The following is a 14,827-nucleotide window of genomic DNA, read 5'->3' on the forward strand; positions in this document are numbered from 1 at the left end:
GTGCTACAAAGAATGCCTGAACGTACAGCCAAAGAACTTAAATGCTGGAAGGAAGAGAATGAGGATGCACAAGAAACACTGGAATGGACAGTTCATGAGGGCATAAAGAGAAGGTAGCTGTAGAACATAGAGATAGGGATGGGTACAATCTTGAAGGAAGTTTACTGGAGGAGTTGGTGGTGGTTTCAACTAGTCGCAAGGAGTGGGGACCAGAGTGGCAGGGCAACAAGTGGAGTGGCTTTGGGAAAAGTAGATGTTAAGCCTATGTGCAAAGGCAGAAACCAAAAGATTCAGCATGGTAGGACTAATGTTCTGAGTTGTTTATTTCAATGCAAGCAGTATTATAGTTAAGGCAGGTGAACTTACAGCATCCATTAGCATGTGGAATTACAATGTTGTAGCCATTAGTGAGACGTGGTACGGGAGGAGCAGGACTGGCAGCTCATTGTTCTGGTGTTCTGTTGAGGGTGGGATGTATTAAAGGGGGAAAGATAGCATTGCTCATCAGGTAAAATATGAAAGCAGTGGTTAGGAGAGATTGGAGAGCTCATCTACTGAGGCAATATGCCTGGAACTGAGGAATAAGAAAGGGATTACCATGTTAATGTTTTTATACTACAGGCCTCCCAATTGTCAATGGGATTTACTGGAGCAAATTTGTAGAGAGATAACTGACTGATGAAAGAAACGTAAGGTTGTGACACTAGGAGATCTTAACTTTCCACATATTGACTGGAACTCCCATAATGTAAAAGGACTGGCTGGGATGGAGTTTGTCAAATGTATTCAGGAACGTTTCTTTAATTGATATGTGGAGATCCCTACTAGATAGGGATCTCCTCTTAGAGAATTAGATAGGGCAGGTGACATAAGTAACTGAAATACTTTGGATTTAATGATCATAATTCAAAATTGGTTAATATCATTTCATGTACACAAATGTAAAGGAGAACAAAATGTTTACTCTGGCTCCAATGCAGCACACAGCCCAAGCCCAATGCCATACCCAAGTTGTTTGCCAGGAAATAAGTTAGTGGGTGGAAGTGTCGATCAGCCCGATTTATTCATTAGTTCCAAGACTATTATGGCGAAGGATAGGTCTGGTCCTCGGATTGAGATTCTAAATTGGAGAAAGGACAACTTCGATGGCATCAGAAATGATCTGGCTGGTGTGGATTGGGATAAATTGTTTTATGGCAAATAGATGTTTGGTAAATGGAAGGCCTTCAATAGTGAAATATTGAGAATACAGAATGTATGATTCTGTCAGAATAAAAGGCAAGGCTAACATATTTAGGAAGCCTTGATTTGAGGGATATTGAAGTGTTGGTTAAGAATAAGCAGGTATAGATCAGCTATAGGCAGTTAGAATCCAATAAGGTGCTTGAGGAGAAATGTGAGAGAATACGAGAGAAATGAGGACATGAGATTACTCTGGAAGACAAAGTGAAAGAATCTCAAAGCCTTCTATAGATATATTAAGGGCAAAAAGGATAGCTAGGGACAAAATTGGTCTTCTTGAAGATAAGTGTGGTCATTTATGCATGGGACTGAAAAGAGATAGGGAAAAATCTTAATTTTTTTTTGCTCCGGGAAACAGACTCAGGGTCTATAGAGCTCTACAAAAGAGTAGTGAGGTCATGAACCATATCCAGATTACAGAAGAGGTGCTTGCTACTTGACACATATTAGGGTGGACAAGGGAATCTCCTCAGACCTTATGGGATGTTAGTGCAGAAATTGCAGGGGCCCTGACACAGATCGTTAAAATGTGGGTGAGGTGGCAGAGGACTGGAGGATAGCCAAATGTTGTTCCATTATTCAAGGAAGGCTCTAAGAATAAGCCGGGACATTACAGGCCAGCGAGTCTGATGTCAGTCATGGGTAAATTACTGGAAGGTGTTCTAAGGGACAGAACATCAAGATTGGTTAATATCATTTCCAGTACACAAGTGCAAAGGAGAATGAAATAATTGTTACTCCAGATCTAATGCAACACAGTAAGACATAGAACACAATAATAAACAAAAGCACTAGGTAAACATACATTGACTGAATGTCTGTAAGGTGACACTAGGCACAACAGTGTCTGTGGGTAAGGTGGCTCCGACAGGAAATGATAATGTAGTGGTGCACAATGAAATGCAACAACAAGATGGTAATAACTACCCAAGGCAGCAGGCCTGTATCTAACAAAGCTACTAGATATTCTATTTATTCTTGTATCAAAATGTCATTATTACATGCAGTGAACATTGACTGTTGGAGGAAAACAGTGCTAGAGCAGGTCAGACAGGGTCTGTGGAGAGAGAAACACACTCAACATGTACTTCAAACCAGACCCATTGACTCTTTCTCTCTCACGATGTTGTCTGACCAGCTGACCAGTCCCAACATCCTGTTTTCATTCATCCAACATTGCCTAGTTCTCAGTCTATACATGTGTTGGAAGTGCTCAGATGGGAAGGTTCAGAACAAGCTGTGTAACAGCTCATCTGATGTGCTTAGGTAGGGTAATGACTACCTCAACTAATAAAATGCAGGTGAATGAGCCAACAATGCAAATTTCCACAAGGATTGGCTATCCATTTCAGGGGCATGTTCTACATTAATAAATATCATATGGGTGGTGTGACCCCCTTTAGAAGTTTCCATTCAACAAGTGAGATTTTTAAAACTGCAAAATTGAAAATCTACTTACTGATTCCACAATGAGATATTTGTCCATTAAAAAAAATCTCTTACCTAATGGAAAATCTATTGCTGTAGCTACAGCTCCAAAGGTGTTCTGCACAGCTTCCCCGACTTTCCGTGCTATTATTGTACCACGTTCATCGTCTTCATTTGCAGCTTCTTCAAAAAAATATCAAGCAGGTTAACCATGTAATAGCAACAGGCTCTTTCAACTATGTTATGCAATGTAAGCATTAGTACAAGGTAAAGACTGAGCTGTAGTGACCAAACAGTAAAGATTTACACTATGGATTTATAATGAGGTCAGAGTTTTAGGATGGTGTTCAAATCAATTAAGTACTTCAGCCATTGGTGACAGGGAGAATACAAATTTGAGATTAGATTCCCAGTGCAATATCCAGATTGAACATATACTGTTACATGGTTTAACGTATACAGCATACAACCTGAATTTCTTAGTCTTCAGACATCCAAGAAAAACAAGAACCCCAAAAGAATGAATAACAAAAAAATATTAGAACCCTAAAGCCCCCCTTCCCCCCCCCAAGGAGCAGCAAAGCATCAATCCTCCCCCACCTATTTCAGCAAAATGCATCAGGACCCAGCACCCACCAAGCAACAACAAAGCCCCCAAAGAGAGACCGTGATCTGTATTCAACAAAAATTATTGTTAACCCGACAGTCTGACATGCCACGGGCTATCTCTCTCACTAACAAGTGACGGAGAGATGTCACACACTCCACAGTGAATGGGGAGACCAACAAACAGGCATTAGTACGATGTTACTGTCCACCACCTCCCTTTTTCTTCGAAATTCTCTGACTCAAGAATCGGCAGCAAACTCTCCCCACCATCGAAAGAGAGAGAGCATGGTCATTCAACTACAGAGATGTAGTCCTTCACCCGCAGCGACCCAGTACATATACACTTCAAAGCTTAAAAATATACAAACTAACGTTGCAATCTCTTAAGTGTTTTCTGGAATCAGTGATTGTTCAGGAGGAGAAACTGAATTGGCCATATCCACATTTATAGAATTTAGATTTGAATTGCTGAATATTCCCTCCAATGATAGACAGTCTAGATTTAGTAGGTTGATTCTTTAGGACTGGGGGTGAGAAAAGAATTTTGTAACTTAATAAACTGCAAATCTTAGGGTACAGGTGTGGTTATTGAATACATTCAAGTTTGCCACCAATAAGGTTTTTGGAATCCAAGAGAATTAAAGGATTAAAGAAGTTGCTGCTGAAGGGTTAAGGTTAGCCATAGTTTCCCGAGTTATTGGAGTAGTTTTCAAGCACTGTTTGTTTCTGGAGTTTTCACACACATGCTATTTAATCATGATCAGACTCTGATTAATTATGTTTCTTTGGCAAATACTAACAGGTTAGGATTCAGAAGACTTTGCTCATTCTATATAACCATATAACAATCACAGCACGGAAACAGGCCATCTTGGCCCTACTAGTCCGTGCCGAACCCTTAATCTCACCTAGTCCCACCTACCTGCACTCAGCCCATAACCCTCCACTCCTTTCCTGTCCATATACCTATCCAATTTTACCTTAAATGACACAACTGAACTGGCCTCTACTACTTCTACAGGAAGCTCATTCCACACAGCTATCACTCTTTGAGTAAAGAAATACCCCCTCGTGTTTCCCTTAAACTTCTGCCCCCTAACTCTCAAATCATGTCCTCTAGTTTGAATCTCCCCTACTCTCAATGGAAACAGCTTGTTCACGTCAACTCTATCTATCCCTCTCAAAATTTTAAATACCTCGATCAAATCCCCCCTCAACCTTCTACGCTCCAATGAATAGAGACCTAACTTGTTCAACCTTTCTCTGTAACTTAATTGCTGAAACCCAGGTAACATCCTAGCAAATCGTCTCTGTACTCTCTCTAATTTATTGATATCTTTCCTATAATTCGGTGACCAGAACTGCACACAATATTCCAAATTTGGCCTTACCAATGCCTTGTACAACTTTAGCATTACATCCCAACTTCTGTACTCAATCCTTTGATTTATAAAGGCCAGCGTTCCAAAAGCCCTCTTCACCACCCTATCTACATGAGACTCCACTTTCAGGGAACTATGCACAGTTATTCCTAGATCTCTCTGTTCCTCTGCATTCCTCAATGCCCTACCATTTACTCTGTATGTTCTATTTGGATTATTCCTGCCAAAATGTAGAACCTCACACTTCTCAGCATTAAACTCCATCTGCCAACGTTCAGCCCATTCTTCTAACCGGCATAAATCTCCCTGCAAGCTTTGAAAATCCACCTCATTATCCACAACACCTCCTACCTTAGTATCATCGGCATACTTACTAATCCAATTTACCACCCCATCATCCAGATCATTTATGTACATTACAAACAACATTGGGCCCAAAACAGATCCCTGAGGCACCCCGCTAGTCACCGGCCTCCATCCCGATAAACAATTATCCACCACTACTCTCTGGCATCTCCCATCTAGCCACTGTTGAATCCATTTTATTACTCCAGCATTAATACCTAACGACTGAACCTTCTTAACCAACCTTCCATGTGGAACTTTGTCAAAGGCTTTGCTGAAGTCCATATAGACTACATCCACTGCCTTACCCTCGTCAACATTCCTCGTAACTTCTTCAAAAAATTCAATAAGGTTTGTCAAACATGACCTTCCACGCACAAATCCATACTGGCTACTTCTAATCAGATCCCGTCTATCCAGATAATTATAAATACTATCTCTAAGAATACTTTCCATTAATTTACCCACCACTGATGTCAAACTGACAGGTCTATAATTGCTAGGCTTCCTTCTAGAACCCTTTTTAAACAATGGAACCACATGAGCAATACGCCAATCCTCCGGCACAATCCCCGTTTCTAATGACATATTAAAGATCTCCGTCAGAGCTCCTGCTATTTCTACACAAACTTCCCTCAAGGTCCTGGGGAATACCCTGTCAGGGCCCGGAGATTTATCCACTTTTAAATTTCTTAAAAGCGCCAGTACCTCCACCTCTTTAATTGTCATAGGTTCCATAACTTCCTTACTTGTTTCCTACACCTTAGACAATTCAATTTCCTTCTCCTTAGTGAATACCGAAGAGAAGAAATCATTCAAAATCTCTCCCATCTCCTTCGGTTCCACACATAGCTGACCACTCCGATTCTCTAAGGGGCCAATTTTATCCCTCACTATCCTCTTGCTTTTAATATAACTGTAGAAACCTTTCGGATTTACTTTCACCTTATTTGCCAAACCAACCTCGTATCTTCTTTTAGCTTTTCTAATCTCTTCCTTAAGATTCCTTTTACATTCTTTATATTCCTCGAGCAATTCCTTTACTCCATGCTGCCTATATCTATTGTAGACATCCCTCTTTTTCTGAACCAAATTTCTAATATCCCTTGAAAACCATGGTGCTCTCAAACCTTTAACCTTTCCTTTCACCCTAACAGGAACATAAAGATTCTGTACCCTCATAATTTCACCCTTAAATGACCTCCATTTCTCTATTACATCCTTCCCATAAAACAACTTGACCCAATCCACTCTCTCTAAATCCCTTCGCATCTCCTCAAAGTTAGCCTTTCTCCAATCAAAAATCTCAACTCTAGGTCCAGTCCTGTCCTTCTCCATAATTATATTGAAGCTAATGCTATTGTGATCACTGGACCCGAAGTGCTCCCCAACACATACATCTGTCAGCTGACCTATCGCATTCCCTAACAGGAGATCCAACACTGCCCCATCTCTAGTCGGTACTTCAATGTATTGTTGCAAAAAACTATCCTGCACACATTTCACAAACTCTAAACCAGGGGTCAGCAACCTTTACCACTGAAAGAGCCACTTGGACCCGTTTCCCACAGAAAAGAAAACACTGGGAGCCGCAAAACCCGTTTGACATTTAAAATGAAATAACACTGCATACAACGTTTTTTTTGCCTTTATGCTATGTATAAACAAACTATAATGTGTTGCATTTATGAAATTGATGAACTCCTGCAGAGAAAACGAAATTACATTTCTGCATGCAACAAAAACATTTTGAACTCCGAAAAAAAGACGTTGGGTTGAAAGTTACTTTTAAGTAAAATACTCAATGTCTATTTGAGTCCTTCTTGTATTTATGAAAAACGCCGAACTTAAATTTTCCGCCAGCAGCAAACCAAAAATATCATCAGCCAGCTGTCAGCCTGAAAAATAAAAGGACTATTTCACTGAACAATGAAAAAATATGAATATACATAAAATAATAGGCAATTAAAATATTTATCATACTTGGTTAATGGGATTTCTGCTCCTGGACCTCAGCGCACAGCGTCTGCACATCAGGGCTGTATAACGTCACCTTCATCTTTACACAGGATCGCAAGCTGTCATCTGTGAAGCATGCGCGATGTTTGTTTTTAATAAAGTTCATGTTGGAGAACACCTGCTCACATACATATGTGGATCCAAAGATCGACAGGACTCCAAGCGCATACTTTTTCATGTTTACATAAATGTCGGGCACAGCATTCCATGTTTCAAACACAAGTTGGTCCGGATTTGGAAGGTTTTCAATATCACTCCATTTGTGATTCTGAGCAAGAACGGCCTTCTGACGGGCAACATCTTCAAGGTCTGCTGTCAAGCGTCTAAACTTGGACACCCATATGTCTTTGTCGGCTATGTCGGCCAGTTCCATCTCAAGATCAGGTTGACTCACACCTGCCAATGCAGTCGTATTCAGTAGGGAAGGATCGATGCTTAAGGGAGTGACCGGGAAGGATAATGTGTTTTTTTCCTCTCTGAACTCACAGAAGCGTTTCCCAAACGATGTTTGCATTGCGATGATTGCAGAATGTAAATACTCCGAAATTATCATGTCGTGACCTTGTTTGAACTCTCTCAAATTGGGGAAGTGAGACAAAGTGCCTTTCTGTAAATCTCTGGCAAGCACTGTCAACTTGCGCTCGAATGCCAAGACATCCTCCAACATGTGCAGGGCTGTGCGTCCTTTCCCCTGAAGAGCTGTGTTCAGCGTGTTCAGGTGCGCTGTCATGTCTACCATGAAGTGTAGCTTTTCCAGCCACTCTGGCTGTTCCAGCTCAGGAAAGTTGAGCCCTTTGCTGCCCAGGAAAGTTTTCACTTCTTCCAGACACGCGACAAAGCGTTTCAGCACCTCCCCTTTGGACAGCCACCGGACTTTGTTGTGCAGCAGGAGATCAGAATATGCGCTTTCCATCTCGTCCAGTAACAAACGGAATTGACGGTGATTTAAACTTTTTGCCATTATTTTATTGACAATCTGAATGACAACATCCATTACTTCTGTGCATTCCGGAGGAAATGTTTGAGCGCACAGTGCCTCTTGGTGCAAGATGCAGTGAAAAGTCAGCAGCTTTCTGTCCAGCGACTTCTGCAGTAAAGCCACAAATCCCTTGTGCGTTCCCGTCATATTCGGAGCCCCATCAGTAGCTACTGACACCAGATGGGTGGTCTTTATTCCTTTGGCTCTTAAACAATTCAAGACAGCCTCACAGATGTCCTCCCCCCGTGTTTGGTCTTTTAGAGGTATCAACTCAATCAGTTCTTCCTGTGGCCCGGCAGAGTTTACATACCGGCAGAACAACGCTATTTGTTCAATATCGCCTTTGTCTTTAGACTCGTCACAGGCAATCAAGTAGGCCACAGCTGAATTGATGTCTTTAATTTGCTGTCTTGTGATGTCTTCTGCCATTTTTATGGTTCTGTCTTTGACAGTCTTTGCAGAGAGGGGCATATCCCTGATTTTCTGCACAATTTCACTCTTGTTTTTAAAGTCCGTGAATAGATGTTCTGAAATCTTAATGAAAGATTCTTTTATATATTCACCATCTGTAAACTGCTTCCCGTGCCTGACTATTTCCTGAGCGGCAATATAACTGGCGTATGTCGTTGATTTTCCTGACTTCATCCATTTCTGGAAATGATTTTTGCTCAGATCAACCTTCCGCATCAGTTCCGAAACGGCTTTTTTTCTCTCATCTCCATCCGGATATTTTTGAGCAAAGGCTGCGTGTTTACTCTGGAAATGCCTTGCGACATTTGACTTTTTGTTGTTTGCTAGTTTCTCATTGCATATTAAGCATACCGGTAAACCAGTCTCATCAACAGTGAAAGCAAATGAATCTGTCCACGTATCATTAAACGTTCTGTTTTCTTCAGTCACTTTTCTTTTTTTAGAATTCTCCATAGTTGGCTTACCTTGGATCGAAAAATTAAAGAAATCGCGCACTGGCGGGTGTCAGGTATTGGCAGTGGTGACGTATATTAATAGCGATAAAAACACGTTGCAGCGGTGTGTTCAGGCAGTCAGTAAACTGCAGTCGAATAACTTTATTCGAACTAAACAGCCTTGCTTCTAAGCCTCCCTCAACCCAGCCCCCATGGACGCAGATGCTGCAAAAGACACGTACTCACAAACCCCCGTAGGCAATCTCCCTTAGCCGGAATGCTGGCTAATTGAGAGCCGTTTCGGATGTGTCAGAAAATGTGTCGCCACACTTACATTGTACAAGATCACCATAATCTTCAAATTTAGAATTATATTTCAAAAGCTAACAAACTAACATAAAATACATTTTAATTAAATACTGACCAATTATTTCCCAAAGCCACAGGGAGCCGCAGCACAGAGGTGAAAGAGCCACAAATGGCTCGGGAGCCGCAGGTTGCCGACCCCCGCTCTAAACCATCCAGCCCTTTTACAGAATGAGCTTCCCAGTCTACGTGTGGAAAATTAAAATCTCCCACAATCACCACCTTGTGTTTACTACAAATATCTGCTATCTCCTTACACATTTGCTCTTCCAACTCACGCGCCCCATTAGGTGGCCTATAATACACTCCTATCAGTGTTACTGCACCTTTCCCATTCTTCAATTCCACCCAAATGGCCTCCCTAGAGGAGCTCTCTAATCTATCCTTCCAAAGCACCGCCATAAGATTTTCTCGGACAAGCAATGCAACACCTCCTCCTCTGGCCCCTCCTACTCTATCACACCTGAAGCAACTAAATCCAGGAATATTTAGTTGCCAAACACACCCTTCCTGCAACCATGTTTCACTAATAGCTACAACATCATAATTCCAGGTATCAATCCACGCTTTAAGCTCATCCACCTTTCTTACAATGCTCCTAGCATTAAAATAGATACATTTAAGATACTCTCCATCTCCTCCTCTCTTTCCATCCCTAACAATGCATTCAAATTTATTATCCTTTTCTTTCTTCTCCCCTACATCTTCGGGCTGAGCGCATCCCTTCTCCATCACCTGCCTTTCCTCCCTCACACACTGTCTATTTACTTGCTCCACTGGTGAACTAACCTCCTCTCCCATAGTCTCCTCAAATAGTCTCCCGCCCCCCCCCCCCATCTTACTAGTTTAAAGTCCGCCCTGTAGCCCTAGCAAACCTCCCCGCTAGGATATTGGTCCCCCCACGATTCAAGTGTAACCCATCCTTCTTGAACAGGTCACTCCTGCCCCAGAAGAGGTCCCAATGATCCAGAAATTTGAATCCCTGCCCCCTGCTCCAATCCCACAGCCACGCATTCATCCTCCACCTAATTCTATTCCTACTCTCACTGTCACGTGGCACAGGCAGTAATCCCGAGATTACTACCTTTGCGGTCCTTCTTCTTAACTGCCTTCCTAACTCGTTTCAGGACCTCTTCCCCTTTCCTTCCTATGTCATTGGTACCTACATGTACCACGACCTCTGGCTCTTCACCCTCCCACTTCAGGATATCTTGGACGCGACCAGAAACGTCCCAAACCCTGGCACCAGGGAGGCAAATTACCATCCGGGACTCCCGGTCGCCTCCACAGAAACGCCTGTCTGAGCCCCTGACTATTGAGTCCCCTATTACTATAGACCTCTTTCTTCTAACCCTACCCTTCTGAGCTACAGGGCCGTCCTCTGTGCCGGAGGCTCGGCCACTGTCACTCCCACCAGGTAGGCTGTCCCCCACAACAGTACTCAAACATGAGTACTTATTGTCAAGGGGTACAGCCACTGGGGTACTCTCTAGTACCTGCCTCTTCCCCTTCCTGACTGTAACCCACCTATCTGCCTCCCGTGGTCCCGGAGTGACCACCTGCCTGTAACTCCTCTCTATCACCTCCTCACTCTCCCTGACCAGGCGAAGGTCATCGAGCTGCAGCTCCAGTTCCCTAACTCGGTCCCTCAGGAGCTGCAGTTCGGCGCACCTGGCGCAGATGTGGACGTCCGGGAGGCTTAGAGACTCCAGGATCTCCCACATCCGACACCGAGAACAACAAGCTGCCCTCACACTCATACCTCCCAAATAACTGAAAATACAAGAACTAAAAGATAAGCCTACTGTGCCCTCTTCCGCCTAAGCCCTCTGAGCCCAAGCCCTACACTCTGCTCTCGGCGCACTCCGCTGCCCGCAAACTAAGCTGCCCGCTTCTTAAGGCGGCGTTCTTTATATATCTTCCCTCCTTCCCGGGCCTCCTTCACGCGCCTGCGCAGTCCCGCCTCTCAGAACTCCGATCTGAGAAGCAATTGGACAATTTGAAAATGGCCGCCGCCGCACTTCCTCTCAAGCCTCGCTGTCCTCTTCCAAAAGAGAACTACCTCACTCAGTATCTCCTTTATATATCTTCCCTCCTTCCCGGGCCTCCTTCACGCGCCTGCGCAGTCCCGCCTCTCAGAACTCCGATCTGAGAAGCAATTGGACAATTTGAAAATGGCCGCCGCCGCACTTCCTCTCAAGCCTCGCTGTCCTCTTCCAAAAGTAGTAACAGTAGTATTACTCTTCAACAGTAGTAATTCACTTCCTCAAAGTCTCATGAACCACCCCCCCCCCCCGCCCCCAACCCCATTATAGAGGAGAGACAAATACTTCGATACTGGTCAAAACACCATCCATTCAATTCTAAAGAATTTTTACCCATCTTTTACTTTCTCCAAAATATAGAGGCACTGTATTGTAGAGCTGGTTGTTACTCAATTTCCTGAAATTGTACTCTGAAGTTATTACCCAAAATTCACAACAGAAGAGGCTATTTGGCCCATCATGTCTATGCCAGTTTATAAAGAACTACCCAGTTAAATCCCATCTTCCAACACCAGTTCTATAGCCCCCATGAGTCGCAGTTCCAAGTCCCTCCCGTTTAACTGTAGTGAGGATTCCTGCCTCAGTGAGCTCCCGATACCTACCATCTGCAGAATCAAAACATTTATCTTTATCTTCCCCACCAGATCTATGTCTTCTGCCAAGAAATTGTCCCTTCGTACTTACCCTACCTAGGCCCTTCTATTATAGACATCTCACTTGGAATACTATGAGCAGTTCTGGGCCTCATATTTAAGAAAGGACATGCCGACATTGGAGAGGATTCAGAGCAGATTCACAAGGATGAACCTGGGAATGAAAGGCTTGTCGTATGAAGAGTGATTCATGGCTCTGAACCTTTATTTGCTGGAATTGAGAAAACTGAGGGGAATCTCCTTGAAACTTATTGAATGTTAAAACACGCAGATAGAGCGGATCTGGAGAAGATGGTGGGCAAGTCTAGGACCAGAGGGCACAGCCTCAGAATAGAAGGATGTCCATTTAGGGCAGAGTTGAGGAGGAATTTCTTTAGCCAAAGGGTGGTGAATCTGTGGAGGACAAACCATTGGCTGGATCTAAGGCGAAGGTTGATAGCTTCTTGATTAATCAGGGTACGGGAAGAAAGCAGAATAGGATTGAGAGGGAAATGAATCAGCAATGACGAAATGACGAAGCAGACTCGATGGGCCAAATGGCCTAATCCTGCTTCTATGTCTTATAAAATCTCCCCCCAGCCTCCTATGTACAAAAAAAGTTCTGGCAACATCCTTTTAGAACATCTCAACACCCCCCCCCCACCCCTTACAGGGCAAACACGCCTTCCTAGCAGTAGTAGCCAGATCTGTACACAGTTTGCATGCTGTGCCCTGGTTGTTGGAGTTGCACAGAACTCCAGTACAATCTCAAACAAGAGAAAATCTGCAGGTGCTGGAAATCCAAGCAACACACACAAAATGCTGGAGGAACTCAGACCAGGCAGCATCTACAGAAGAGTACAGTCAACCTTTCAGGCCAAGACCCTTCATCAGGACTGGAGAAAAAAAAGATGAAGAGTCAGTTAGAAGGTGTGTGGAGGTGAGGGTGATAGGTGAAACAGGGAGGGGGTAGGGGTGGAGTAAAAAGCTGGGAATGATTGATGAAAGAGATACAGGGCTGGAGAAGAGGGAATTTGAAAGGAGAAGACAGAAGGCCATAGTTGGGAGCTTCACATCAAAGACTATACTTTGTCAAAAGGACAGGCAGGAAGGCAGTGGTGTGGCTCTGTTGTTAAGAGATGGAATTACAACTTTAAAAGAGGTCAGAGAATGTTGAATCTTTGTGGGTGGAGTTAAGAAATTGAAAGGGTAAAAAAAAACCATTATGGGAATCATATATAGGCTTCCAAACAGTAGCCAAGATGTGGGGTTGAGATTACAAAAGGAGCTGGAAAAGATATGAAATCAGGGTAATGACACTATTGTAATGGGGAATTTAAATATGCAAGTGGATTGGGAAAATCAGGTTGGTGTCGGATCACAAGAGAGGGAATTTGTTGAATGCCTCTGAGATGGCTTTTTAGAGCAGTTTGTGCTTGAGCCTTCTCGGGGAAAGGCCATCTTAGATTGGGTGTTGCTTAATACCCCAGATCTCATTCGGGAGATTAATGCAAAGGAATCCTTAGGAGGCCGTGATCACATTATGATTGAATTCATACTGCAACTTGAGAGGGAGAACCACAACTCGCATGCTTCTAGCTCACATCAGAAGGTGTTTACTAAGGTGCCACACACAAGGCTGCTTAATAAGATAAAATCCCATGATGTTACAGCAAAGATACTGGCATGGATAGCAGAATGACAGGCAAGCGGCAGTGAGTGGGAATAAAAGGGGTCTTTTCTGGCTGCCAGTAACTAGTGGTGCTCCTCAGGGGTCAGTATCGGGACCCACTACTTTTCACATTGTTGTCGATAATTGAATCGATGGCTTTGTGGCAATGTTGGTGGATGATACAAAGATAGATGGAGATGTAAGTAGTGCTAAGGAAGCAATGCAATTGCAGCAGGACTTAAACAAATTGAAAAAATGGGCAAAAACTGGCAGATGGAATACCATGTTGGAAAATGTATGAGAATACATCTTGGTGAAAGGAACAATAGTGCGGACTGTTATCTAAATGGGGATAAGGTTCAAACATCAGAGGTGCAGAGGGACTTAGGGGTTTACAGGTTGAGTCTGTGGTAAAAGCAGCAAATGCAATGTTAAATAAGAACATAAGAAACAGAAGAAGGAGTCAGCCATTTGGCCTGTCAAGCTTCCTCTGCCATACAGTAAGATCATGGCTGATCTGCCCATGGACGCATCTTCACCTTTACCCCATAACCCTTAATTCCCCTACTATGCAACAACCTATCCAACTTTGTCTTAAATATATTTACCGAGGTAGCCTCCACTACTTCATTGGGCAGAGAATCTCTCAGATTTACCACTCTCTGGGAAAAGCAGTTCCTCCTCATCTCTGTCCTAAATCTACTCCCTTGAACCTTGAGCTATGCCCCCTAGTACAAGACTCACCTACCAGTGGAAACAACTTTCCTACCTCTATCTTATCTATCCCTTTCATTATTTTATATAAGGAAGATCTGTAAGATCTCCTCCCATTCTTTTGAATTGCAGTGAATACAGTCCCAGGTGACTCAATCTCTTCACATTGTCTAATCCCTCTCATCTCTGGAATCAACCTGGTGAACCTCCTCTGCACCGCCTCCAAAGCCAGTATATCCTTCCTCAAGTAAGGAGACCAGAATTACACACAGTACTCCAGGTGCGGCCTCACCAGTACCCTGTACAGTTGCAGGATAACCTCCCTCTAGCAATGAAGGCCAACATCCCATTTGCCTTCTCGATAGCCTGCTGCACCTGCAAACCAACCTTTTGTGATACGTGCATAAGCACTCCCAAGTCCCTCTGCACAGCAGCATGCTGCAATTTTTTTTTACTATTTACCACTTTACCAACAAATGTTGCCATTTA

General features: G+C 43.3%; 1 protein-coding gene across 1 annotated transcript in view; it reads right to left on the reverse strand.

Annotated features, from left to right (window-relative positions):
* zfyve1 (zinc finger, FYVE domain containing 1) overlaps nucleotides 1–14,827 on the reverse strand; it is a 73,114-nt gene that overhangs the window by 2,231 nt on the left and 56,056 nt on the right. The window contains exon 10 of the mRNA XM_059952559.1: nucleotides 2,746–2,853. Within this exon, the coding sequence (XP_059808542.1) occupies nucleotides 2,746–2,853 (108 nt within the window). The remainder of the gene's footprint in view (nucleotides 1–2,745; nucleotides 2,854–14,827) is intronic.

This window comes from Hypanus sabinus, chromosome 2 (assembly GCF_030144855.1).
Source record: "Hypanus sabinus isolate sHypSab1 chromosome 2, sHypSab1.hap1, whole genome shotgun sequence".
Classification (NCBI taxonomy): Eukaryota; Metazoa; Chordata; class Chondrichthyes; order Myliobatiformes; family Dasyatidae; genus Hypanus; species Hypanus sabinus.